The 26946-nt window shown below is 35.5% G+C and overlaps 1 protein-coding gene across 1 annotated transcript; it reads left to right on the forward strand.

The window, feature by feature from the left end:
- The first annotated feature begins 402 nt into the window (after window positions 1-402).
- Window positions 403-21279, forward strand: LOC127831068 (uncharacterized). The gene is made up of 3 exons (XM_052356054.1): window positions 403-694; window positions 13963-14662; window positions 21066-21279. The coding sequence occupies exons 1-3, from the start codon at window positions 480-482 to the stop codon at window positions 21246-21248; spliced, it is 1098 nt and encodes a 365-aa protein (XP_052212014.1). The 5' UTR covers window positions 403-479; the 3' UTR covers window positions 21249-21279.
- The last annotated feature ends 5667 nt before the right edge of the window (window positions 21280-26946 follow it).

A 26946-nucleotide genomic window follows, 5' to 3' on the forward strand; every position in this document is an offset into this window, starting at 1 on the left:
ATGATGCTCACTCTCCTTTATAAGATTTTCTATAATATGCTGCTCACTTTTCATTATATGATGCTCAATGTTCAGTATATGCTGCTCACTCTCCATAATATATGATGTTCTCTCTTCATGATGTGATGCTCATTGTTCATTATATGATGTGCAAATTTCATTATACGATGGTTGAACTTAGGACAAGTGTATTTCTCGGCAGAATGAATCATTTACTGTGCTAGTAGCGAGATACACATGCTTTGTATCAATTGTCTTAGTTCTCACACACTTGTGGTTATATAAATAGTGATTAAATTATATACAGTACGAACAGTTATTCTTATAGACCTTTTGGAAATCCTCGCTACATGAATATATAAGAATATGATATTGATTTTAGATTTAAATTTGCGGCGTTATTGTTTTTATGAGCCGTTAAATGAACGTGTGCATATTTGCACTGTTACCTCCCTTTGTTATTAGCTAACCAAGGCAGCATGGCCGTCCGCAAAACGGTTGAGAACGTTCTGCAAGAAATTGGCCTCTATGCACTTCTAGGAAACTTTGTTGGTCAGAAGATCGAGTTTGATTCGTTGACTCATTTGTCAGACACTGAACTCGGTCGACTCAGTGTCACGACAATTGGGGACAGAGTCAGATTGCGAGAGAAAGTTCGCGAGGTGGGGCAGCTACAAGACAACTCAGTGAGCAGGTGGGTGAAATACAATTTAAGTCTCTATAACGCTCGAAATCAACGAAAATTTCGTTAAGTATATCGTAAAATAAAGTAAACACCTTAACAATCAGTGTTCCTTATAGCAATACCCAAAATTTCAACGCTAGATGTGGTATGATTACATAGATTTTTGTAGATACAAAATGCTCATTTTTATTTATTTCTGGCCACAATTAATTCCCGCGAATATATCTATTCATACGACACACAAACACCATTTTAGTGTTCATGTGTCGTATGAATAGATATTTAAAACAATAATAAAAACGAGCAATTTGTATCTACAAACATCTATTTTACCAGACCACATCTGACGTTGAAATTTCGGCAATTGCCATAAAGAACACTGATTTTTAATTGGTTAAGTTTATTTTACGAACAATTGTACGAAACTTTCGTTGATTTTGAATAGTAATGTTACTTTAACAGCTTTATCAATCATGATAGTGTTTGCAGATACTGTAGTTGTTATAGACTTACAAAGTGCTTCCGAAGAAATTTATGGCATGCACACACATACTGTAATAAAGAAGTATGCTGAGTCAAAATACAAATATAAAGCCGTACACAGTACTCATTGGGGTAGTCAATATAAATTGCCGCCATAGAGTCTTTTGATGATTTTTGCTTTGGCAGACTCTCGGCGTCAATAGTCCACTCTATCTTTTTAATAGCGAGAGTTCCGACACAAATTGACTTATGAAAGAACGTTGCCTAAATAGTATATATTGAGCAAAATATATAAACATTTACCTGTTAATAAACTATATTTCGAGTTTGTTTAATGCAATATAAATCCTTGTAGTAAAGATTCATGTTATCTCCCTCAGTGAATGTGAGCTTGACATCTAAAATCGCTATCGAACTGGAGGTTAAATTCAAATATGTTTGTAACTGAGCTCGAACAAAAAAATGAAGTGTGCAATATGCTCAAAACAAAATGAAATTGGAAATAATAATCAAAAGAAGAAGAAGAAGCGAAAGAAAAATTATAACTAGCTTTAACAATACTAATAGTAGATGATACCCCAAAAGTAAAAAGTACGAAATAGCTATGGTACAGATCATCGATCCCACTGTAACTAATTTATTCGATACAAAATGCAAAAATTTGAAAAAATGATCATTCCGTGTCTATGATTTCGAAAGAAATACAGGTAATTTTTGTGATCTAAGTTCATATTTTTCAAACAACAGGTAGATTTTAGATATATACACTTGTAAATACTGTAATTCCCATAATAGTATTGTATTTATTTTTCATTATGGTTTTTACAGACCAGAGTTTCAGCATTCAGATTTATTCTGAACGCGAATTATTTCAGCTAGCATTGGGGGGGGGGGGGGATAATAAATATTAACTGTTCAACAACATTAAGCCAACATTATTCACCAAAAATACATGTTCCTTATGTTTCCACAAAATTGTGGCTGTTATCTGTATTAAGGCTTTGTTCAGGACAAATATTTTTCTAACAAATGTCACATACAAAAAGTGTCCTGTTTTAGCCAGAAAAACTGTGTAAACAATGAATACAAACTAGAAATTAAGTAAACTCAAAACAACAAAGCATTGCCATTCGATTTCAGCCATAAGACAGTTTAATGATTTTTTTAAATATTTATTATGAGTTAAAAATGTTGCCGAACAATATTTTTACACAAATTAACCTTTATGTTTATATATTTATATATATGCGCACACAAAAAACGTCAAAATGAGAAATTATAACTATCTTACTAAATAAAAATATTAAAGCTTATTAATATGAAATACTTATTGCTATCTTACAGAAAGTATACATATATTTGCTACAAAACTTTAATAAGAACAGCTTCTTGACATAAAACAATGGCTTTATTTTTTTAAATAAATTAAGATTATTTGTATAAAATAATGTTTCCATTATAGCAGGGGACAAAAATATTTATAAATTGCACTCGTCCTGCAGGACAAGTGCATTAAAATTTTCACTCGTCCTGCAAACACATGCACTTGTCCTTCAAATATGTGTGAAAGAAAGATTGCAAAGGACTGATATGACTAGCAATGTTTCCTATATCACTGCTAAAATGCTGCTTACTTAGTTATTCATGCCAGCTGATCACAGAAGAAATGTTAACTTACTTTATTTATGAGGAACACAAAATAAATAAATGAAGACAAATTTGTTTTTTCCTTTTTCTAATGCTTGCATGCTTTCCATTTCGGATGGTTGAACATCGCTCGTGCCCCCTTTAAAGAACGCTCGTATGTCAGACATATTTCATATGAAATTCAGACTGGTTTAAAACCGAACTTCGCAGTAAAATAATTCTTTAAAAAAATCAATACTTACAGTGAATGAAGTCAGATGGTTCCCTGTCAACCTGGACGCGCAAAGTTTACACCAAAAAGCCAATATTTACTCGGGACACAGTCTCGCATAACAACGCTGTATGAAATTTTCAATTACGATTTCTGGTTCATTATCGTTCTACTTTCAGAATAGATATGCTTTAAGAAATGATTTTATTTAATGAAAAAGAGTCTTACTGGTCAGAAAATATATATTTTAACATCAGTTTTTTTTCACTCGTCCTGTAGGACGAGAGCTTTAGGGAAATTCACTCGTCCTTTCAAGAATTCACTCGTCAATACGAGCGGACGAGTGGAATTTTTTTCCCCTGATTATAGACAATCCCAGAAATTAAAAACTCCCGGATTACCGACCCTGAATCGCACACGCTGCCGTTACGGTACTGAAGAACAAAACAGGGACCTATATATGTTTGTATAGTCCCTGCACAAAACAAGGAAGCGAAACAATTTTATCGAATATATATAAAGATTTAAATAGTTTCTGTTATCGATCAGATAACCATCTGCATTCTTTTTTAAAAGAGCAATAAAACCCAGCATGAACCTATTGGAATAGGTCCCCGGCATGGATTAAGTCTTGATTGTCATTTAACATGTTATTTGAAGGCGACCCGATATGTTTTATCTTAATAACAGTATCTACACATACAGAGGTCCAGATAAGATGCCTATTAGCGTAAAATACTCATGGAAAATTTCCAAATACGCATAAATTATACTTTTGATGAGTGAAAAAAATCATCATAAAAACTGGCATACACATTTTGTGCAATTATCAGTTGGACCAACAGTGCCCCAATTCGGATTATTTCATCAGCCATTTCAAAATGCATGTTTATGTAAACAAGAGTAGATTTTCCTTTTTATTAATACATGTTTTCTGAATGTTCATGTTTAACATTTTTATAAATTACAAAATCAAAGACTTGCGGGAGTATTTAAAATTTTACTCATCGGCTAAAAAAGTCATGAGTGATATACTCTTTATCTTAAAAAATTATCTGGAGCTCTGTACACATGTGCAGATATGTGGTATCACGGGCATACCCATAAACCCTTTTAATCCACACTTTGGACATCCCTTCCCATTAAGCGAATTCTTCGTGCCTTTATCGCAGATGTTTTTTCCAAGACCATTATCTTGCTGAATTATCACGTATTTTTTGTGTTTTATTTTTAAATCATTAATGTAGACTTTATTACGAAAATTTAATAAATACATTATAAGTTTAGGAAATGTAGAGAACACTATTCAGATTGGAACTATTTAAGGATTATAAATTAATTAAAGCTCTATGTTTTTCATGTTGATCATTTTTAGTGTAAATTTCGATTTTATTACGAAAATTTAATAAATAATGAAATCAGTTTAAAGGGGCCGTCCATAAAGTATGTCACACTATTTTTGACCATTTTTAACCCCCTCCCTCCCCCTGTCACAAACTGTCACACATCTCGAAAACCCCAACCCCTAAAGTATGTCACACTTTCGAACCATTTTTAATGGAACACCTAATTATAATATAAGCTAAAACACATTTCACTATTACCGGTAAACTGTATTGAAAAATAGCATTTCCACTTTTAAACAAGATGTGTTTGTGAAACACAATGTCCCCCTCAGTGATTTTTTTATTTTTTTTTCTTACAGCCTGTGCCTTTTGGATTGGGAAAATTAGCGCGATAAACCATGAAATTGGGAAAAATAGCGCGATAAACCATGAAATTGTGAAACATTATAAATATGATTATAAGAACAGAATTAAAATCATTAAAGTATGTTTGACGGCATTTTTATATTATAAAGTACTAATTTAATGTGTTCTTACAATGAAGACAATGTTAAGTTAATATCCTTCCACATTCATATTGAACTTGCAATAATCTATATAGATTCTTAAATATACCATTTAATCATAACCTCTTTAACATTAAGAATTTAATTCAGTATTCTTTTAAATTAAATATCATATGGTTAAAACATTAACACATATTTATAAAAAAAAAACGCTTTAGTGGTCTTATTATGTAAATGATGTATTATATGGAGTTAAAATAATTTATTTCATTTCTTTACCTTTCAACATCTTGCACTTCAGTGCTATTTCAGTAAACTGTAAAGCGTGACAAACATAATAAAGCAGAATATGCATATGAATCTGATTTTATACAGATCCACTAACGTATAAATCATATCATGTTTGTCTCTTTCCATTTTCGAATGATACTCATCTTAAATGCATTAACTTTGTGAGTAACGGTAGACTAACTCCAATTTCCCAACACTGATTTCCGTGATGCGCATTCACTGTGAAGATTTGTAATATATATTTGTTGTTTTTATCTCAAACGTTGTATTTTGCGTTAATTGACACACGCATTAAATTATTCCGTAATAACCATATGATATCCTTTGTTAATTTGAATGTTATTTATCATTTTCGCCGCGCATCGCAAATTTCTCGTCTGCTTGCCGCCATCTTGGGCGTATGTAAAAACAGGCGTTTACAATCGGGATACATCGACTATCGTCGGTATCCTCCGCAAAATAGAGAGATGTGGATAGCAACGTAAAATCGTATTCGGCTAAATTCGCGAAAATACGTAAGTCAGTTGTTGTTCGGCAACGACTCGGAAACTCGATCGGCACTCGTTCGAAATTATTGCTAAATTACATTGTAATCTTATTGGCTTTATTGGGAAAATTTTGTCTTTTTTTGGGAAATTTTAATCAAATATTTGGGAAAAAACATCATTTTTTGCAATTGCCGAATATCGGCTGTAATTTCTGACAAAAAAAATCACTGCCCCTATATGATGTTTGACCTTGTAGGATGACCTTGACCTTGTGAAGGATGACCTTGACCTTGACCTTTCACCACTCAAAATGTGCAGCTCCATGAGATACACATGCATGCCAAATATCAAGTTGCTATCTTCAATATTGCAAAAGTATTCATAAAATAAGCGATTTGGGCCACATATATTTGACCTCTGACCTTGAAGGATGACCTTGACCTTGACCTTTCACCACTCAAAATGTGCAGCTCCATGAGATGCACATGCATGCCAAATATCAAGTTGCTATCTTCAATATTGCAGAAGTATTTATAAAATAAGCGATTTGGGCCACATATATTTGACCTCTGACCTTGAAGGATGACCTTGACCTTGACATTTCACCACTCAAAATGTGCAGCTCCATGAGATACACATGCATGCCAAATATCAAGTTGCTATCTTCAATATTGCAAAAGTCTTCATAAAATGAGCGATTTTGGCCACATATATTTGACCTCTGACCTTGAAGGATGACCTTGACCTTTCACCACTCAAAATTTGCAGCTTCATGAGATACACATGCATGCCAAATATGAAGTTGCTATCTTCAATATAGCAAAAGTTATTGCAAAATGTTAAAGTTGGCGCAAACAGACCAACAGACAGACCAACAGACAGACAGACAGGGCAAAAACAATATGTCCCCCAATACTATAGTGGGGGACATAAAAAGAACTTAAAATCACAATATTAAAATGACTTTAATAATAGAATAGTTAATTGTCAATAGTTTTCACAGTTATTCATTGATGCAGTAACTCAATCTAGATTGACTTTTAAAACAAAATTGCAAAAATTTGACTTGACAATTATGTAACACACATCATTTTATATCTGCTGCTTTTTTATCTACAATAGGTGAGGTCAAGTTTAAGATAATTTTCCGATTATGCAATAATTTTTACACAGGATACATATTTATGCAGCGGACAATATAGAAATAATAATACTTACGGCATGACGAAAGCAATGCTCTACATAAAACAAGGCTTCGCAACAGGCTACTAGCAAGAGGAATCGTGAACAACACATTCTGGAGATACTAATTGCTGTTTTGACATAAAACCAAAGACCTATAATACATATAATATGTATTGTGTAGGTCTTTGATAAAACTAAGTCAAATGTTTCACAAAATCATTGAAATTTATTTTTAAAGCTATTATATTCAACAAAAATAAAAAAATAATAAATTAGAAATAAAATTAAAACAAGAGCACCGCCTTGCGGGTGCAGACCGCTCATCTATTTTCTTTTTAAAGGTGAAGGGACTCTCATTTTCAATAACAAAGGAGGGAGGGGTGGAGTGAAGAGGGGTGTATAGTGTGGGGGTGTGGAATTTATTACATTATCTTCCAAAAATGCGAAAAAAACGAAAAAAAAAAAGGGGGGGGGGAGGGTGGTGGTGGGGGGAGTGGGGATTCTTGGGTGCGATGGTTGGACGTTATTTCAAACATAAAATAATAAATATAAATATTTGTGTTTTTTAACCGTTAAAAAAAAAATTAGGGGGTGGGGGGTGGGGTGGGGGGGGGGGGGGGGTATAGTGTGAGGGTGTGGTGGTAATTTGTGAGATGATCTTAAAAAAAAAAAAAAAAAAAAAAAATTTTAGGGGGGGGGATTCGGGTGGGGGGTGGGATTCTTGGGTGCGATGGTTGGACGGTATTTCAAACATAAAATATTAAAAATAAATATTTGTGTTTTTTAACCGTTTCAAAAAAAAAATTTGGGGGTGGGGTGGGGGGGGGGTATAGTGTGAGGGTGTGGTGGTCATTTGTGAGATGATCTTAAAAAAAAAAAAAAAATTTGGAAGGGGGGAGGGAGGGGGGGGAAGGGAGGGCACACGGGATGGTTTGGGTGGAGTCTATTGTGGTATGTCAGGTAAGAGTTGTTTTGTCAAAGTATCAATCAAATCTAATCATAAATAAAGAAGTTATGGCAATTTTAGCAAAATTTAATAATTTGACCTTGAGAGTCAAGGTCATTCAAAGGTCAAAGTAAAATTCAACTTGCCAGGTACAGTAACCTCATGATATCATGACAGTATTTGAAGTTTGAAAGCAATAGCCTTGAAACTTAAGAAGTAAAGTGGATCAAAACACAAAATTTAACCATATATTCAAAGTTACTAAGTCAAAAAAGGGCCATAATTCCGTAAAAATGACAACCAGAGTTATGCAACTTGTCCTTTTACTGTACCCTTATGATAGTTTGCGAGTGTTCCAAGTATGAAAGCAATATCTATGATACTTTAGGGGTAAAGTGGGCCAAAACACTAAACTTAACCAAATTTTCAATTTTCTAAGTATAAAGGGCCCATAATTCCGTCCAAATGCCAGTCAGAGTTACATAACTTTTCCTGCACAGTCCCCTTATGATAGTTAATAAGTGTTGCAAGTATGAAAGCAATAGCTTTGATACTGTAGGAATAAAGTGGACCTAAACACAAAACTTAACAAAATTTTCAATTTTTTAAGTTTAAAAAGGGCACATAATTCTGTCAAAATGCCAGTCAGAGTAACATTACTTTGCCTGCACAGTCCCCTTATCATAGTTAGTAAGTGTTGCAAGTATGAAAGCAATAGCTTTGATACTTAAATAATAAAATGGACCTAAACACAAAACTTAACCAAAATTTTCAATTAGTATAAAAAGGGCACATAAATCTTTCAAAATGCACGCCAGAGTTATCTCACTTTGCCTGCCCAGTCCCCTCATGATAGTAAGTAAGTGTACCAAGTTTGAATGCAATGGCATTGATACTTTCTGAGAAAAGTGGACCTAAACGCAAAACTTTACCAAAATTTTCAATTTTCTAAGTTTAAAAAGGGCACATAATTCTGTCAAAATGCAAGCCAGAGTTATCTAACTTTGCCTGCCCAGTCCCCTCATGATAGTAAGTAAGTGTACCAAGTTTGAACGCAATAGCATTGATACTTTCTGAGAAACGTGGACCTAAACGCAAAACTTTACCAAAATTTTCAATTTTCTAAGTTTAAAAAGGGCACATAATTCTGTCAAAATGCAAGCCAGAGTTATCTAACTTTGCCTGCCCAGTCCCCTCATGATAGTAAGTAAGTGTACCAAGTTTGAACGCAATAGCATTGATACTTTCTGAGAAAAGTGGACCTAAACGCAAAACTTAACCAGACGCCGACGCCAACGCCGACGCCAAGGTGATGTCAATAGCTTATAATTTTTTTCGAAAAATAGATGAGCTAAAAATTAATGTGTGACTTCACACGTGGCCTGACCACCCCCTCCTCTATGTCAGAGACTGTCACACTTTCTTACACCCCCTACCCCCTACTGGAGCATGATGTACTGTATGGACAGCCCCTAATAGTAAATATTGAGAACAGCCCAAACACAGTTTATTTCAGGCTATAAACTTTGATATTTTATGTAAAATATTATTCTCCCCTACCGGTTTCACCGGAGGGGACTTATGGTTTGCGCTCAGTCTGTCTTTCAGTCAGTCTGTCTGTCAATCAGTCTGTCACACTTTTCTGGATCCTGCGATAACTTTAAAAGTTCTTCTTATTTTTTCATGAAATTTGAAAAATGGATAGATGGCAATATGGACATTATGCACGTTAATTAATTTTGTTCCTACGTCAAAAATTGTGGTTGCTATGGCAAAAAAGTAAAATAATAATAATCTGAAAATGGTGGAGCCGGTAAGACATTATTGCTTGGCAATAGTCTTGTTTTAATAATAATATAAAAATAAAGTTGTAGGCAAAAACTGAGATTTCCTTTTCAGTAAAAAAGTATGCCATATGTTCTGACATCTTACACAGTTTTGCAAATTAATAGCTCCAGTACTTGTTCATTTAAAATCACAAAATTCATTTCTGGCTAGAGATTTTTGTATAAGCTTGAGAATATATAAAAGTTTGCCTCTACCTGAAATTTTACAGAGTTTCGCTGATAAATATTTCCGGACCAATTTCAGAATCACAAACTTCATTTCGGCTATAGATTTTTATATTACCTTTAAAATTACACTGACAAGGGAAATATTAATAACGAAATGGTAAATGTTTAGACAAACAAAGATATGTACTATTCAATAAAAAAAGTCTGCCTTGGTTCTTAATCTTACAAAGTTTCTTAATGAGTATCTCCAGAACTATTGAAGTACGGCATTTATTAAGAAATAATACAAGCTTAAAAAAAGTCAGATATCTACTCTTCAATAAAAGTGTCTACCTTGGCCTTAAATCTTCAAAGTTTCGCTAATTAATATATATCCGGCACTATTATCGCTATTAGCCTAAGATCACAATGTTTACTTCAAACTTTATATATTTCTATAACCTTTATAATTATTATAATTTAAATAATTAAATTTTAGACAAAGGCATTACTAAAAGGTATGCTTAACCCTTAAAAAAGCTAACTCAGCCTTAAACATTGTGTTGTCATTTTAAAAATCTATCTTGTATATTTCTTCAGTGATTTTTTTTGTCCAATGGGAAAAGTACCTGTACTAGTTCAACTGGGAGAAATTGAGTCATGAAAACCTCAAAATTGGAAAAATCGAGTAGCGAAAAAAACTCAAAATTTGGAAAAAGCAAGTCGTGAAAACCTTAAATTGGGAAATTGATGTATTTGTGTTTTTTTTGCTCCTAAATACTTTCAAATTGGTAACTAAGTGTTTTCAAGCTGTCAATATTATAAATACTTAGGTTCAAGCCATAGAGCTTCATAGGGAAACTAACCATATGTTGCATTTGTTTATTTTATTTTTAAACCTTTAATTGGGATTTTTTTTTTTGGACTGAAATGGAGAAATTTGTAGTTTTTTTTCTAATTGGAAAAGTGCCGTTTTCTGGTACTTTATAAAGAAGGAAAAAAATCGCTGTTCTTATTAAATTCTTATTATTAAATAAATTCATATTGATTAATAACGATGTGATACATATCGACACTTGGATTCATGTTTCACTTGTTTTAAATCCTACTGTGTGAAGCCATAAAGTACTATTTATTGAAAGAAAGCAGGTGTAAACTATGATTACACTGTAATCTGCCAAATTCTTCAGTACCATTATGGGAGCGGGTCACGTGATAGCCAATATGGTTCGATTCTGGGATTATCTATAAACTTACAAGATTAAGAAATATATTTTCGAAAAAAAAAAAAAGAAGCATCACATTTTTTTTGTCTGGAGCTGTTTCTCAGTAACAGTAAACTATTGATTGGAATTTCATGAAACTTAAAATAAATGTATATTATTATACTGCGTGGTTTAGGTGTAAATTCTGTTCCTATAGCTTTGGTAACTCCAGATTGATGTCCTCTCAATTGATTGAATTGACGATTTTTTCCGTCCGTAGCTGTTTCTCAGTAGCTAGTTCATGGAAGTTCATGAAACTGAAAATAAATATGCATCATCATACTACGATGGTGCACACGTAAAATTCTGTTTGGATAGCCTTGGTGACTCCAGAGTTATGCCACCTTAGGTTATGGACATTGAGGATTTTTTCCATCCGGAGCCTTTTCTCAGTAACTATTGCATGGAAGTCCATGAAACTTAAAATAAATTTGTATCATCATGCTGCGGTGGTGCATGCATTTATTTTGTCGGGATCAACATGATATATCAAGAGTTATGCGCCCTTAATTGATTGAAATTGTGGATTTTTTTCTGCCATTAGATTAAATAACTTTTGTAACCCAAATTTTGGTCCAACGGACTTGGTTATTCCAGAGTTATGCCCTCTTAATAAATTTAGCTTTAATAATTTGTGTCAGTCCAGAGCTGTTTCTCAGAAACCATTGCATGGAATTTAATGAAACTTAAATAAAATTTTAATCGTCATACTGCGTTGGTGCATGCATTAATTTTGTCGAGTTATGCGCCCTTAATTGATTGAAATTGTGGAATTTTTTCTGCCATTAGATTAAATAACTTTTGTATGAAATGTCATGAAATTTACAATAAGTGTTAAGTATCATATTGTGTTGGTACACTGGTCCGTTCTTGGATCCGCACTATACTACCTGTCCATTCTAAAATACACACTAGATCACTGGTCAATTCTTGGATCCACACTATACAACCTGATTATTCTAAAACATACACTAGACCACTGGTCCATTCTTGGATCCACACTATACAACCTGAATATTCTAAAACATACACTAGACCACTGGTCAATTCTTGGATCCACACTATACTACCTGATTATTCTAAAACATACACTAGACCACTGGTCCATTCTTGGATCCACACTATACAACCTGAATATTCTAAAACATACACTAGACCACTGGTCAATTCTTGGATCCACACTATACAACCTGAATATTCTAAAACATACACTAGACCACTGGTCCATTCTTGGATCCACACTATACAACCTGAATATTCTAAAACATACACTAGACCACTGGTCAATTCTTGGATCCACACTATACTACCTGATTATTCTAAAACATACACTAGACCACTGGTCCATTCTTGGATCCACACTATACAACCTGAATATTCTAAAACATACACTAGACCACTGGTCAATTCTTGGATCCACACTATACAACCTGAATATTCTAAAACATACACTAGACCACTGGTCCATTCTTGGATCCACACTATACTACCTGTCCATTCTAAAACATACACTAGACCACTGGTCAATTCTTGGATCCAAACTATACAACCTGAATATTCTAAAACATACACTAGACCACTGGTCCATTCTTGGATCCACACTATACTACCTGAATATTCTAAGACATACACTGGACCTGACTGGTCTATTCTTGGATCCACACTATACTACCTGATTATTCTAAAACACACTATACCACTGGTCCATTCTTGGATCCACACTATACTACCTGAATATTCTAAAACATACACTAGACCACTGGTCCATTCTTGGATCCACACTAAACTACCTGAATATTCTAAAACATACACTAGACCACTGGTCAATTCTTGGATCCACACTAAACTACCTGAATATTCTTAAATAGACACTAGACCACTGGTCCATTCTTGGATCCACACTATACTACCGGTGACGGGTCCATTCTGAAAAAATACACTAGACCACTGGTCCATTCTAAAATACACACTATACCACCCATCCATTCTAAAATACACATTAGACCACTGGTCCATTCTTGGATCAACACTATACTACCTAAATATTCTAAAACATACACTAGACCACTGGTCCATTCTTGGATCCACACTATACTACCTGAATATTCTAAAATACACACTAGACCACTGGTCCATTCTTGGATCCACACTATACTACCTGACAATTCTTTAATACACACTAGACCACTGGTCCATTCTTGGATCCACACTATACTACCTGAATATTCAAAAACATACATTAGACCACTGGTCCATTCTTGGATCCAAACTATACTACCTGTCCATTCTGAAACACTCACTAGACCACTGGTCCATTCTTGGATCCACACTAGATGTATACTACCGGTCCATTCTGAAAACATACACTAGAACACTAGACCACTGGTCCATTCTTGGATCCACACTATACTACCTGTCCATAATAAAACAAACACTAGACCACTGGTCCATTCTTGGATCCACACAATACTACCTGTCCAATCTGAAAACATACACTAGTCCACTTGTCCATTCTTGGATCCACACTATACTACAGGTCCATAATATAACACACACTAGACCACTGGTCCATTCTTGGATCCACACTTGATCACCTTTCCATGCAAATTAACCAATTGTCAGATCCAGTATATGACAATTATCCATCCTTGGATCCACGGTTGATCACAGGACCATTCAAAAACATACAGTAGACCACAAGTCCATTCTTGGATACAAACCACACTGTGCTGGTCTAATCTCAGATCCACACTAGCTGTTAATTAAGTAGCTTTTGTGAATATAACTGAGAGTTTGGGGGGGTCTTTTTCCTATGGACAAATTATTTTAGTGTGACTTATAAACCGTTGTATTTACTAAAAACTTCATGTACAATTTAATTAAGTCTACTTACCATATTTGTTGTTTGTTTACAGGTTCGGCAAAGGCATAAGAGGCATAGCAGTACCTAGTGGAAGCGTTGAGCAGCATTTATTATTTGCCAATCATACAGGGAGAAACTCAAGAAAAAGAGTAAAATCTGAAGGTAAACATCGGCCATGGACTGTTACATTTGTGTGTTTGAGTGATAAAAACTGTTCAAAAGTCCCAACAGCTGAAGTAAAAGAGATGTTGTTAAAAGCAGGGCTTGGATTTAAGAAGATACAGTTTACTTCTGAAGACAATTTGATGGAAAAGGTGTGCTCAGATGACAAGGATGAAAATAATGAGTGTGTTGGGTTCCCTCAGCTTAAACACAGTGGTGGCTTTGAGTTGCTAAGATGTCAAGCAAACAGCCGCGAACTGACTGTCATAGATTGCCCTTGGACAGTTAAAGGCTTGAAAAAATTTATTGGTTCTCAGACAAAAATATACATTCGGCCTATTCAACAGAACTTGTCAACAGAACCCATCAGAGCTGAGACCGTAGAAGCTGACATTAGAGAAGCATGTAGAAACTGTGGTCTCATGATCCCAGTTCAGTGTTTAAGGTCGCACTGCCTGGAGGGTTGTCAAGACATGCAGACACAGCATGAAGTAGCAGCTAACAGCCGGTCAGAAACGTACCTGTATACTTCACAGGGAAATTCAGATGAAGAACTTCCTGAAAGTGCTTCAGAGATAATTCATCAACAGGTACGTGCACTTTGTTTACGGTATTTATAAGTGAATACACTTGCATGTATTTGCTCGCCATATAAAATTGTTATAATCAAAACCAGACTGTACACAGATTTAATTATTAAAATACTTATTGAACTTGGTCAGAGAAATTTTGTTCTATAAAAAAATAGCCACCAGGGGCTTCGTCAGTTCTCTTTATATTTTAATGGAGACAGTCAGTTGGAAGTCATTGCTCCCTGTCTGTGGGCAGTTTTTGTTTTAAGGAGTGTTGCGGCAGTTTTTATTTTAAGGGGTGTTGCGGCAGTTTTTCTCCAAATCATATTTTAGATTGTTTAAAATCACTGTTATGCAGATTATCTGCGTTTTTCAGTTTGCTGTGCACAGCGTGTCAAGTTTTAAATAAATACAATATTTTAATTTAAACGGTACACGTTTTTAAAGGTACATGTATATTTAAAATCAATTGTTCAAATTATGACAAGAAAAAAAAAAAAAAAAAAATTATGTCCAACTAATGCATATATAATTATGTTATTTTGGATTAGTAGCAATGTTTTGTTGTTATGCCCCCACCAGAGCTCCAGATAAGGATTTGTGAAATTAGTAACGGTACTGCCACTGACAGAAAGAAAAGGAGTAACGCTTAAAATCAATTAGTACCTGTACTACCATATCCAAAAATACAGGTAGTACTGTACTACCCGTGTTCTTGGATATTGAAGGGTGTATAACCGACTTTACAGAAACATTTGCAGCAATTATAATAAATAACTTCTTAAACAGTTACTGTATTAGGTTTTCCATTCTGAATTATGATGCTAATACAACTACACATTAAAACTCATGCCTAATACTACTTCTTCATTTTTCTTGACAAGAAAACACAAGCCAACTAGTAAGCTAAGTTAATGAACACTTATTTCACTGTTTCATCCGTTTCCCATCGTGTTTTCTAACGTTTTACGCCACCGATGCAATCAAATCGTTTAATATTGGGGCGACAATGTATTTTTTGGGGTTTACAGATTTAATGTCAGGATGGTTAGAAGAAACTGTATGTAGTCATTATATGACAACAAAGTGTTGTTTTGAATCGCTTTCAGTTAAGCCGGCATTCAATTGAGCGCAGACATATCATTTTTGACGGATTTACAAGTTACAGGAAATCACGCGACAGAATAGACAATAATATATGAACCCAGTCTACAACTTTTCGGTAATTTAAATTAACGAAAAGTGCCGTTAGGTTAGAGACCAACCAATCACGCCGCGCTGACGCAGACGTATCGGTACGGCCAGATTTTTTCGTAAATGCGTAGAATGGATATTAAAGTCGTAATTGTACGTCCAGTTTATAAAAATAAATGCGTAAATCTTCATGAAAAAGGCTTATTTACGGCTCTACGGCCCTTTTCTGGAGCTCTGCCCCACCATGAAATGGCTACAGGCATATAGTGTTTACCCTGTCCGTGTGTTTGTGTGTGTGAATGTGCAAAAAATTGCAATTGTTTCGTGTCTTGTCAATAACTTGCACTAACACCAATAAATAAAGTTGCACAAATTATGTCTCCCCCCATATTGGGGGGGGGGGGACATATTGTTTTTGTGCTGTCCAGAGATCAGTATGGATGGATGTTCCTGGAACCTCGTCAGCACTTCTCATAAACTTGCAACACTTACTAACTATCATAAGGGGACTGTGCAGGCAAAGTTATGTAACTCTAACTGGCATTTTGACAGAATTATGGCCACTTCATACTTAAAAAATTGGAAATATTTTATTAAGTTTTGTGTTTTGATCCACTTTACTCCTAAAGTATCATAGCTATTGCTTTCCAACTTGCAACACTAATTACCATAAGGGGACTGTACAGGACAAGTTGCATAACTCTGGTTGGCATTTTGACAGAATTATGGCTCTTTTTGACTAAGTAACTTTGACTATTTGGTTAAATTTTGTGTTAAGATCCACTTTACTTCTAAAGTAAGGCTTTTGCTTTCAAACTTCAAATACATTCAAAATCTGTACATATTTGGTGCTTTTAGGGAAAACAGGGCTTAATGCATGTCAAATAAGATTAGCCTGTGCACACTGATTTGCCTGTGCACAGGCACAAGCCAATCAAGGACGACACTCTCTGATTTTATGTTGATTTTCGTTTAAGAGAGTCTGTGGTACTGAGATGACAATTAATGCATATGCATTAAGCCCTGTTTTTCCGAAATTAAGCTTAAATTATCTTTTTTATTAATTATTTGAAAAAAACAACACATCTCAACCTGTGCTTTAAGACAAACTCTTTATAAATTTGAATGGGTTGTGTTCATTTCAAACTTGAGATATAAAAAGCTATAACATAATTTTGAAAACTGAGTTGCGTCTAAGATTATGCAATAGCCAACAATGTCAGTGCCTTCAGCACTTTGATTTTAGGTGTATCTACTTTCTAGCTTGTTTTTGTTGTGAACACAGTTTGTCATCATTTCCTAGCTGAAACCTGAGATGAGTATATCTGGCATTTGTTAGAAAATTACTTTGTCCTGAACATAGCCTGAATCTGAGATAACAGCGACAATTTTATGGAAACTTTATAGGGAACATTTATTTTAGTGAATAACTTTTGTCGTACATGTTGTTTAATTGTTAACTTGATTTAATGAACTTCAATTCACTATTTAATTAAAAAGAAGTTCTATATTAATTAAACTGAATTTTGTTCATATGGAATATTCTATTTTCAATAACCATTTAAAACTCTGAGGTTTAAAGGGGCCTTTTCACAGATTTTGGCATGTTTTGAAGTTTGTCATTAAATGCTTTGTATCGATAAATGTAAACATTGGATATAAAGCTGCTATAAGCCAAAGCAGGCCCGGGCCTACATTTTTTTTAAACATTAAAATGTTGACCCTGAGGTGGGTGAGGGGTTAGAAATCTGCATTTCATGTTGACATTATCCTAAGACAATCGATTCTGAAACAGTCCGAATGATGTTAATGACCGCGGAAATTTAATCACAGAGAAACGGACGTTTCGATCAATGAAATCATCAACACATTTGCCTCGGTTAAGTGTAGAAATATTGATTTCTTGTAATTTATGCACTTGTTAGAATAATAAGTGTAATACATGAACTGTAAGTTAGTTTAACACCCAACACGTTACGGTGCCGTTATAGACATGCAGCCAGTATTATTGGAAAGAATTCCCATGGTTTGACTTGTGAATAAGTGTTGTGTTACATTTTTAAATGTTTCTCTGTTCCATATTGTTTTAAAATTTAGTTCTCTGGTATGAAGAAAATTTAGTTCACTAACATCGAGATAAAACAGTAAAATATCAAAGAAAAACAGGCAAAAGTCTTATATTTTCTGAAAATATCTTATTATTTGTCTAGATAAGCTTAAAATCTCACCACAGGTGTTATAGGTTTTAAAAATTGTCCAAGGGATGACACCCGGACCCCCCGTTTTTATGTATTATATCCGGGCCTACAGCTAAAAAATGCTAGCTACGCCCCTGTTCTGGATACAATGCCAGATGTATTTTATACTTTATATAAGCAATCCTTGTAAAGTTTCACAAAATATAACGACAACAACAGAACTCTCCAAATTATTAATTCGTTTTGCGTTGTTCATGTTCAGTACATGTTCAGTATTACTGTTTCCGCACTAATATCATAACTAAAACGAAATTTTGCGAATCTGAAACAACTTTTTTCATTTTTGTCAATTTACCCAAACGTGAAAAGGCCCCTTCAAAAGACACAGTCCCATTATGATTTTATGAAGAGAGATGTAATATATAATGTGTTACGACAGGTTATGTTAATTTCTTTCTTTCATATACCTTTCCGCTTATGTAACAATACAGTAGTTGATGTATCACGCACGTATTTATAATAAAAAAGAAAAAAAAAGAAAAGGGGATATCATGTATTGTAATGTAAGGGGCACATCTCGTATTGTCCTGTTAAAGCATGCAGTCATGAGTTATTATCCCCCGCCATAGGCGGAGGGATATTGTTTTGGTGTTGTCTGTCCGTCTTTCTGTCCGTCCGTCTTTCCGTCCGTCCGTCCGGAGCCATATCTTTGAAGTGCTTTGGCGGATTTCATTGAAACTTGGTATGAGTATATATATATGGATAAGAGGATGACGCATGCCAAATGGCATTGTACACCATCTGTTAATAGTAAAACTTTGTTAACACTCTAGAGGCCACATTTATTTTCCAATCTTCGTGAAACTTGGTCAGAAGATTTGTCCCAATAATATCTTGTTAACTCAGTAGAGCGACTTTGAGCCTTTCAGGCCCTCTTGTCTTATTTTTGGAAGATAATGTAATAAATGCCCAGACCCCCACACTTTACACCCCTCACCACAGTTGTTTCAATTTCAGGGGTTTTCCATGGAATTCCATGATTTACCAGAGATTTCCAGCATAACTTCCATGGTGACCCTGGACAATGTACATCTGGGCAGTGAGGACCAGCATACTGGAGATTATTTAAGTACAATAGTTAACAAGAGTGCCAAACTGTCACAAGATACGCCCGTTCGAAGGTTTTGGACACCATGCTCAATGCTTAAAATGCACTAAGTGACCTCGAGACCTAGTTATTGACCCAGTATGACCCATATTTGAACTTGACCTAGATATCATTTAGATGTAACTTCTGACCAAATTAGGTGAAGATCAGATGAAAACTACTTCAATTTGAGAGCGGACACCATTTCAAATGCTTGAAATGCACTAAGTAACCTCATGACCTAGTTTTTGACCCGGCATGGCCCATATTTGAACTTGATCTACATATCATCTAGACACAACTTCTGACCAAATTTGGTGAAGATCGGGTGAAAACTACTTCAATTAGAGAGCGGACAGCATGCTTAATCCTTGAAATGCACTAAGTGACCCCGTGACCTAGTTTTTAACCCGGCATGACCCATATTCGAACTTGACCTAGATATTGTCTAGACACAACTTCTGACCAAGTTTGGTGAAGATTGGATGAAAACTATTTGAATTAGAGAGCGGACACTGCTGTGGACGCCGCCCGCCCGGCGCCCACCAAGGGTGAAACTATAATACGTCCCGTTTTTAAAATCGGGCGTATAAAAATTGATTTTAGGTTGATGACAATGATAAACAGTTGCCTTTCTATAGTACCCATGCACAGTGAAAAACTCATGTTCCTGTGGAAATCATGATTAGATTGAAGGAAAAATGAAACTTACCAATAAACATGTTGTTAAAAATAACTCGTTTCAAAAATCGCGAAAAAAATAAACCCGATGAAAATATCGCAAAACAAAACTGGATAAAAATATTGCATAAAAATATTGCATGTGTTAATCGGTTGCATGTCTCCAATCAGACCTGACTGATATATAATCTATATACTACCTCTGACCAAGTTTGGTGAATTCAACTTGAACTAGAGCTTTGTCACTGAATGTGACTTATACCCCCATACCACTTTGACGCAGGATAAAAAGTTGTTTAAAAGTTTCGGATGAATACAATTTGAATTAGAGTCCGGACAAAGTGGCGCCGTTGAAAATGCACTAATTGACCCTATGACCTAGTTCTTGACCCGACATGACCCATATTCGAACTTGACCTAGATATCAACTAGATGCAACTACTGACCAAGTTTGGTAAAGATCGGATGAATACAATTTGAATAAGAGTCCGGACAAAGTGGCGCTGTTGAAAATGGACTAATTGACCCTATGACCTAGTTTTTTACCTGGCATGACCCATATTCGAACTTGGCCTAGATATCAACTAGATGCAACTACTGACCAAGTTTGGTGAAGATAAGATTTATACAATTTGAATTAGAGTCCGGACAAAGTAAAATGCACTAATTGACCCTTTGACCTAGTTTTTGACCCAGCATGACCCATATTCGGACTTGACCTAGATATCAACTAGATGCAACTACTGACCAAGTTTGGTGAAGATCGGATGAATACAATTTGAATTAGAGTCCGGACAAAGTGGCGCCGTTGAAAATGCACTAATTGACCCTATGACCTAGTTTTTGACCCGGCATGACCCATATTCGAACTTGGCCTATATATCAACTAGATGCAACTGCTGACCAAGTTTGGTGAAGATCGGATGAATACAATTTGAAATAGAGTCCGGACAAAGTGGCCCCTTTGAAAATGCACTTATTGACCCTATGACCTAGTTTTTGACCCGGCATGACCCATATTCGAACTTGGCCTAGATATCAACTAGATGCAACTGCTGACCAAGTTTGGTGAAGATCGGATGAATACAATTTGAATAAGAGTCCGGACAAAGTGATGCCTTCCGCCCGCCGCCCGCCGCCCGCCAGCCCGCCAAGGGGTTTCACATAATACGTCCCGTATTTTATACGGGCGTATAAAAAGTGTACTACATTTTGTAAATCCAATGATGTGTCTGATCCTATTCATGTGCTAAAGATCTTTCAAAAAGAGATTGTCACTGGGAGACCATTAGAACTAACAGAAGAGACATCATCTACAGGCATTTATAGTGAAACCAATTTCATTTTGGTAGACAGAGGCGATCTTACTGAAAACAGCAATTGAGGAAATAAGGGCAATAAGCGACATGAGGAAATGCCTTGAAAGTCAGTTCTATGGAGAGGTGAATACATATAAAGTGTAGAAATAAAACCAAATGACCATACGATTTTCCAATTCCAAGTCTACTTCTCTGAAAATAATTCCCTGTTTGTTATTATTGTGTTTTACATTTTTCATAAATATGATTTTTCAAACTTTGAAAAATATAGAAAGAATGTTGCAAAGAGGTTTGGAAATTTTGGGGCATTGAATTTCCTTGTTTTAGTGTCAGCGGCTTCTTGCCTAGCCATGCTATGGGAATAACGTAATCTTTTACACCCCAGCAAACAAAGTTTGCAAGGGAGTATATAGTTGTCATTTTGTTGGTTGGTCGGCTGTGGGTTTGATCATCTCTCTCTGACTGCTCCAACATGTGGATCAAACTACTCATAAATTGTGTAAGTAATTGACTTGAAACTGGAGATGTGTCATAAAGAAAAAAGTGTATATGTGCAAGACCCAATTTTAGCATGCGGTGATTCACCATTTTGGTTTAAAAAAAATGCGAACATTAGTGTCTGTAACAAATTTAGTGGGTTGTACCTGTCATTTAATTTTGCAGTGTGCTGCTGATTTTGGAGGTTCAAGAAAGGAATTCTTCTCTCTTGTCCTGCAGTGCGTTAAGGAAGAATACTTCGAGCCAGTGAGAGAGTGGTCAGATGACTATGAAGCTGTTGGCAGAATATTGGGTAAATTTATTAAATTAAGCTTATTTGACTGGGACAAAGTGCCATACATGTATAGTGGCCTGTACTTAGTGTTCCACAGGCAAAGTCCAAGTCATTCAGGCTTTGAAAAATACATTATCCCAGTTGTACATACAGGGTTCTTGAACTCTGATATATGGGGCAAAAATTCCGCCCAAATTAAACCACAGTAAAATCATTTGTAGTTGACGGTCCCTTTAAGGTGTTTACAGCTTGTTATTTTAAGATATCATAAAACCTTCTAACTTTTAACTTAAATAATATTTTATTGCATTTTTATGCCCTTGCCACAGGGGTTTTTTTTACTAAGAAAGTGACACCGATATTCGGCGTCTTCCCCTACCAGAATTTTTCCCCTAAAAATACAATTTCCCCTCCAAAAATGTAATTTTTCACCAATATATAATATTTTACCCTCAAAGAAATGTTTTTTTCTTTTGGGAAGTCGACACTTATCCAATTTGTACCGTGTACAACGATCTCGCTCTCTCTCTCTCTCTCTCCTGACGAACACTCAAATCTGGGAATACCAGTGATTCTAAATATAGCTCTTAAATTACGTAATGGAAACCGGGCAACTAATCGTATTAATCATGGGACTATTTTACTGGATTCCGGTCTTGCGCGAGAATGGCGTTTCGTCAATTAATTACCGAAAACCAGTCGAATTTTCATCCGGGTTATGTGAAAGCCAAGATATAAACTTTAAAACAGAAAAAAGTCTCACAATTGGCGTTCATACACGAACGAAATAAAACGTTCGGACTCAGAAAATATTAATTGCGTCGACGCATTTTCTAAGAATGAATCATCAAAAACCGTTGAAACCCAGCAGAACTTGGAGGTACATGTAATAAACATCGAACATTGTGAAAGTGAAAGTACATAATCGGCAGCTGCCGCACCTTATCCTTCCAATACTGTAGCAGATCTAAATCATCTACCCATTCATCATGAAATTGAAATCACAATATTAACATCGTCCCCCGGCCCCAGTTAAAAACATTTCCCATTATTAGATCTACCCCTGCAATTTTATTTAGGACTTTGACTTTAATATCATACTTGTTCATGTGTTTAAGAACAAAAAGGTCAAAGACATGCCTCTTTTTCTAAAAATAAACATTTAGTCTGTAGGTGAGTTATAGACATTGAAATGAACAGTTTTTATTTTTTCCCCAAATATGTCTCTTTCGCGCTCTATTTTCCCCTTTTACCCAGCGTCCAGCGTCTTCCCCTTTTTCTAAAAAAAACCCCTGTGCCATGAAATTGCCCTGGGACCAAGAGGAAATTCCGGTTAAGTGAGGATTCCCGTTTAGAGGGGAAATCAACTATTTTGCTTTCAGTTGGTCATTTACATAGTCTAATGTGAAACACTATTCTTGGGTGAGGAGTTGATTTCCCAATGAGACATGTACAAAACTATATAAATATTTTGAGGTACATTTAACATTCCAGCTCTGAGCACTCTTCAAAACAGAAGATTACCTAGAATTATGTCAGCAGAGCTAGTGGAGAAAGTATTCAATCAAGTGCTGCCTGTAGACAAGTACATCTACATGTAGGACCTAAGAAAAGGTCTTGACAGTCTTGGTCTTGTTCAGGTAAATAATATTGAATGTTGCAAATAGAAGTTCTGATTAGAGCAGTTAAACCAATGTCAGCGGATGAACCAACAGTTATTACGGTATACAAAACATGCTTATTAGTCCCCTGCCTGTTTCCAGAGGGGACTATAGTGTCTGTCGATGTCAGTCTGTCGGTGTGTCTACTCTGTATCCGAGGTGGTTTCCGGATGATAACTTCACTTAGGGCCGATGGATTTGTTTGAAAGTTGGTCTGTAGGTAGCTTGTGGGATTGCAAATGGGGTCAAAGGGTAAAATATCTAGGTCACTGTTACTAAAAACAGAAAATCGGTTTCAATTAACATACATTTAATTCACATTCTTCAACTATCATGCATGCTGTAACTGTAAATGCACAAATAACATTGTAAATCTAGACAGATGCTGCTGTATAAACACAGCTAACCTTCAAGTAATGCAGGTAGCTGATGGTAGGGGACATGCATTGCGTGCAATACTAACTGTAAGCTTGTTTAAAGTTAATTGTATGGCCCTTAAAATAAGTATAAGTGGGTTGTTGTTTTTTTCTCCATTTTTATAAGCCCAATGTGTGGTTTTGCAGACTACCACTTAAATGTCTTAACCAAACCCATATACATAACAATACCATTTATTTTATAACCGAAATGATATATCTTCATTCATGACTTTGTTATGAACAAAACGAGTGCTTCAACATAATGGAATTGTGCATTTGACCAGCGAAGAAGGATGATATATGTATTATTACAAAACATGTAAAACAATTAAGTTCTCATTCAATTATTATATCCCCATAAACAAAATTTAGGGGGGTATATAGGAGTGCACTTGTTTGTCACATGGTCCGTTTCATGGTTTCCACTCAATAACTTGAGTTTGGTTTGACCTGTTGAAGGAACTAGGATAGTGCCTTGTATCAAGACTTTGCTCGGGATTGATTTTGGGGTCCATCACAGGGCTTTTTTTACCACTTTTGGAACATGACTAATACCCTTGAAATAAGTAATTTAAGCATCTTTTGACCACAAATTGGGAAAATATGAGTAGTATTAAAAAATTATATAAAATGTTGGTTACTTATCATAAAATAGAACGACATGAGCTGAAACCAATCACTAAAATGGTGATTTCAACATAATACAGTCCTTTTCTGAACTGAAAAATCTCATTATTTTTGAATTTTTAAAACAGAGGCTATCCAGTGGGATTTTTTTACTGGATTTGGGATATGTTTTGCCATTGGAAATATGACCAAATAACGGCTATAAAATCAGCTGAAAAAAAAGCCCTGCATCAGGTTAAGGTCAAGGTCACTGTGGCTAAGAATAGAAAAATGGTTTCCAATCAAAAATTTCTATGTCATATTAGATACCGTAATGAAACATGATTTAAAGGATGCTAATGACGAGACCTCGCCTCAGACTGCTTTTGGGGTCAAGGTCACTGTGACTTAAGAGAGTTGATCCGTATCATGGTTTCCGCTCAATAACTTGAGTTTGGTTTGACCTCAGTTAACATGAAACTTGGAAGGATAAGCTTTTCTTTTTTTGTGAAGACAACATGCAGAAAATTCTGTGTCAATGTGGCATATGGGGGTATTCGTCAGATCTGTGACAAAGCTGTCTGCTGCCACTACTTTTGATGTGCTCTGTGTGTGGCGACAGAAGCACCATAACAAAGAAGACAATTAGAGGAGGCCAGTTGAAAGTTTTGACTGTTTGTGGAACTGGCCATTGCAGGACATGGGACAGTTCACCCAGTGTATCTGGAACACCCCTTATCAACTTGGTAGTGGCAGGAGCCATGTTTTTAAGTGGTGTCTGCATGAGGAAATTCTTAAACTGTTTAACTTTTGTGAAAATTCCAATCATATCATGCAGGACCTACATGAGGCTTCAATCAAGCTATATATTGCCAGCAGTGGACAATGTTTGGAAAAAGACACAAGCACGTCTGTTTGAGATTCGGAGAGGTAAAGCGTTACGACTAGGAGGGGATGCTCGGTGTTGCTCACCTGGACACACAGCCAAGTACGGCTCATACACCCTCATGGATCTGGAGACTAACCACGTCCTTGATGTGCAGCTTGTTCAGGTACCTAAACTTGCGTTATTTATTTGCTATCTATTTTTATCTTTTGAAAAGAGTCTACTCATGCTTGTCAACTAGTGACAGTATATTTCTATATTGAAGCCAAGGGGTACATTGTCCGTGCCAACAACAACAACTTTACAGTGGATATTTAATTTCATTATGCCTATTTTTCTCACATAGCAATTGTAACACTGATACAAATGCAAATAATATTATTGTGGGTGTTTTGGCTAATTTTTCATGCTAAAACTGTAGTATATAGCAATTAGAAATAAATCTGATTAATTTACATACTATAACTTCAATGTATTTTAGAGTAATGAAGTTAAAAACTCCAATGCTATGGAACTGGAGGAGTTGAAGCGTAGACTTCGGAACTTGGCTGCCAACCACATCAAGGTCACTGATCTGTACAAGTTCGGAAGTTCATGCGTGAAGAAATGTACAACATTCGCCACTGGTTTGATGTATGGCACATGGCAAAGGGTATGTATAAATGCATTGAATATTGCATTGATAAAATAATAATTTTGTTTTAAATTGATAAGTCAGTCATTCAGACTCACGAAATACAATTTAAGTTATACTTGCAAATAATATTGTTCTTTTTATTGCCTCAGTGTGTGTAATTGTATTTCAACAATTTGCATAGGATGATTCATTGAAAAGTAAGTTTGTATTTAAGACGACTGGAAGGCTTAAATAGGATTTCACTGCAGTGCTCATACAGCAATTATTGTTGATTTGGCTACTGTATTATACAAAAATGTTGTTGAGACTTACGACTGAGACATGAATGTTTTGTTTAAGGTTTGAAAAACAAGCTGCTGATGCTGGGGAAGAAGAAAGGATGTGAAGCAGTTGGAAACTGGGCGCCGTCAATTGCCAACCACCTCTACTATTGTGCGACCTCCAGTGAGGGAAACGGGGACTTGGTTGTTGCGAAGTGGACCTCAATTGGGAACCATGTCACGAATCGTCATGATGGCCATGGCGACTTGTTTTCCAGATATCTCGATGGACCAATAGACAGACAATGGTTAAATGCTGGTATGGCAATGTTTTATTTTGTTACATACATAGTGATATACAAAATAGATCAACTCATAATACATAGTTGCAGCCATATCTACTTCTTCCTATACACATGCACATCAATTAAAAACTACACTTTCCTTAATTAGCAGAGCCTTATAATTAATATGTGTGGCCCTTCCCTCCTTCTGTATATACAGGGGTTCCGCTGTCGATCG

This window comes from Dreissena polymorpha, chromosome 5 (genome assembly GCF_020536995.1).
Source record: "Dreissena polymorpha isolate Duluth1 chromosome 5, UMN_Dpol_1.0, whole genome shotgun sequence".
Classification (NCBI taxonomy): domain Eukaryota; kingdom Metazoa; phylum Mollusca; class Bivalvia; order Myida; family Dreissenidae; genus Dreissena; species Dreissena polymorpha.

Bases quoted from the DNA above. Each gene is read 5' to 3' on its own strand.
- LOC127831068 (XM_052356054.1), top strand. From the start codon at position 480: ATGGCCGTCCGCAAAACGGTTGAGAACGTTCTGCAAGAAATTGGCCTC. The intron at 695-13,962 runs GTGGGTGAAATA...GTTTGTTTACAG, and splicing joins CAAGACAACTCAGTGAGCAG to GTTCGGCAAAGGCATAAGAG. The intron at 14,663-21,065 runs GTACGTGCACTT...GCGTATAAAAAG, and splicing joins CAGAGATAATTCATCAACAG to TGTACTACATTTTGTAAATC.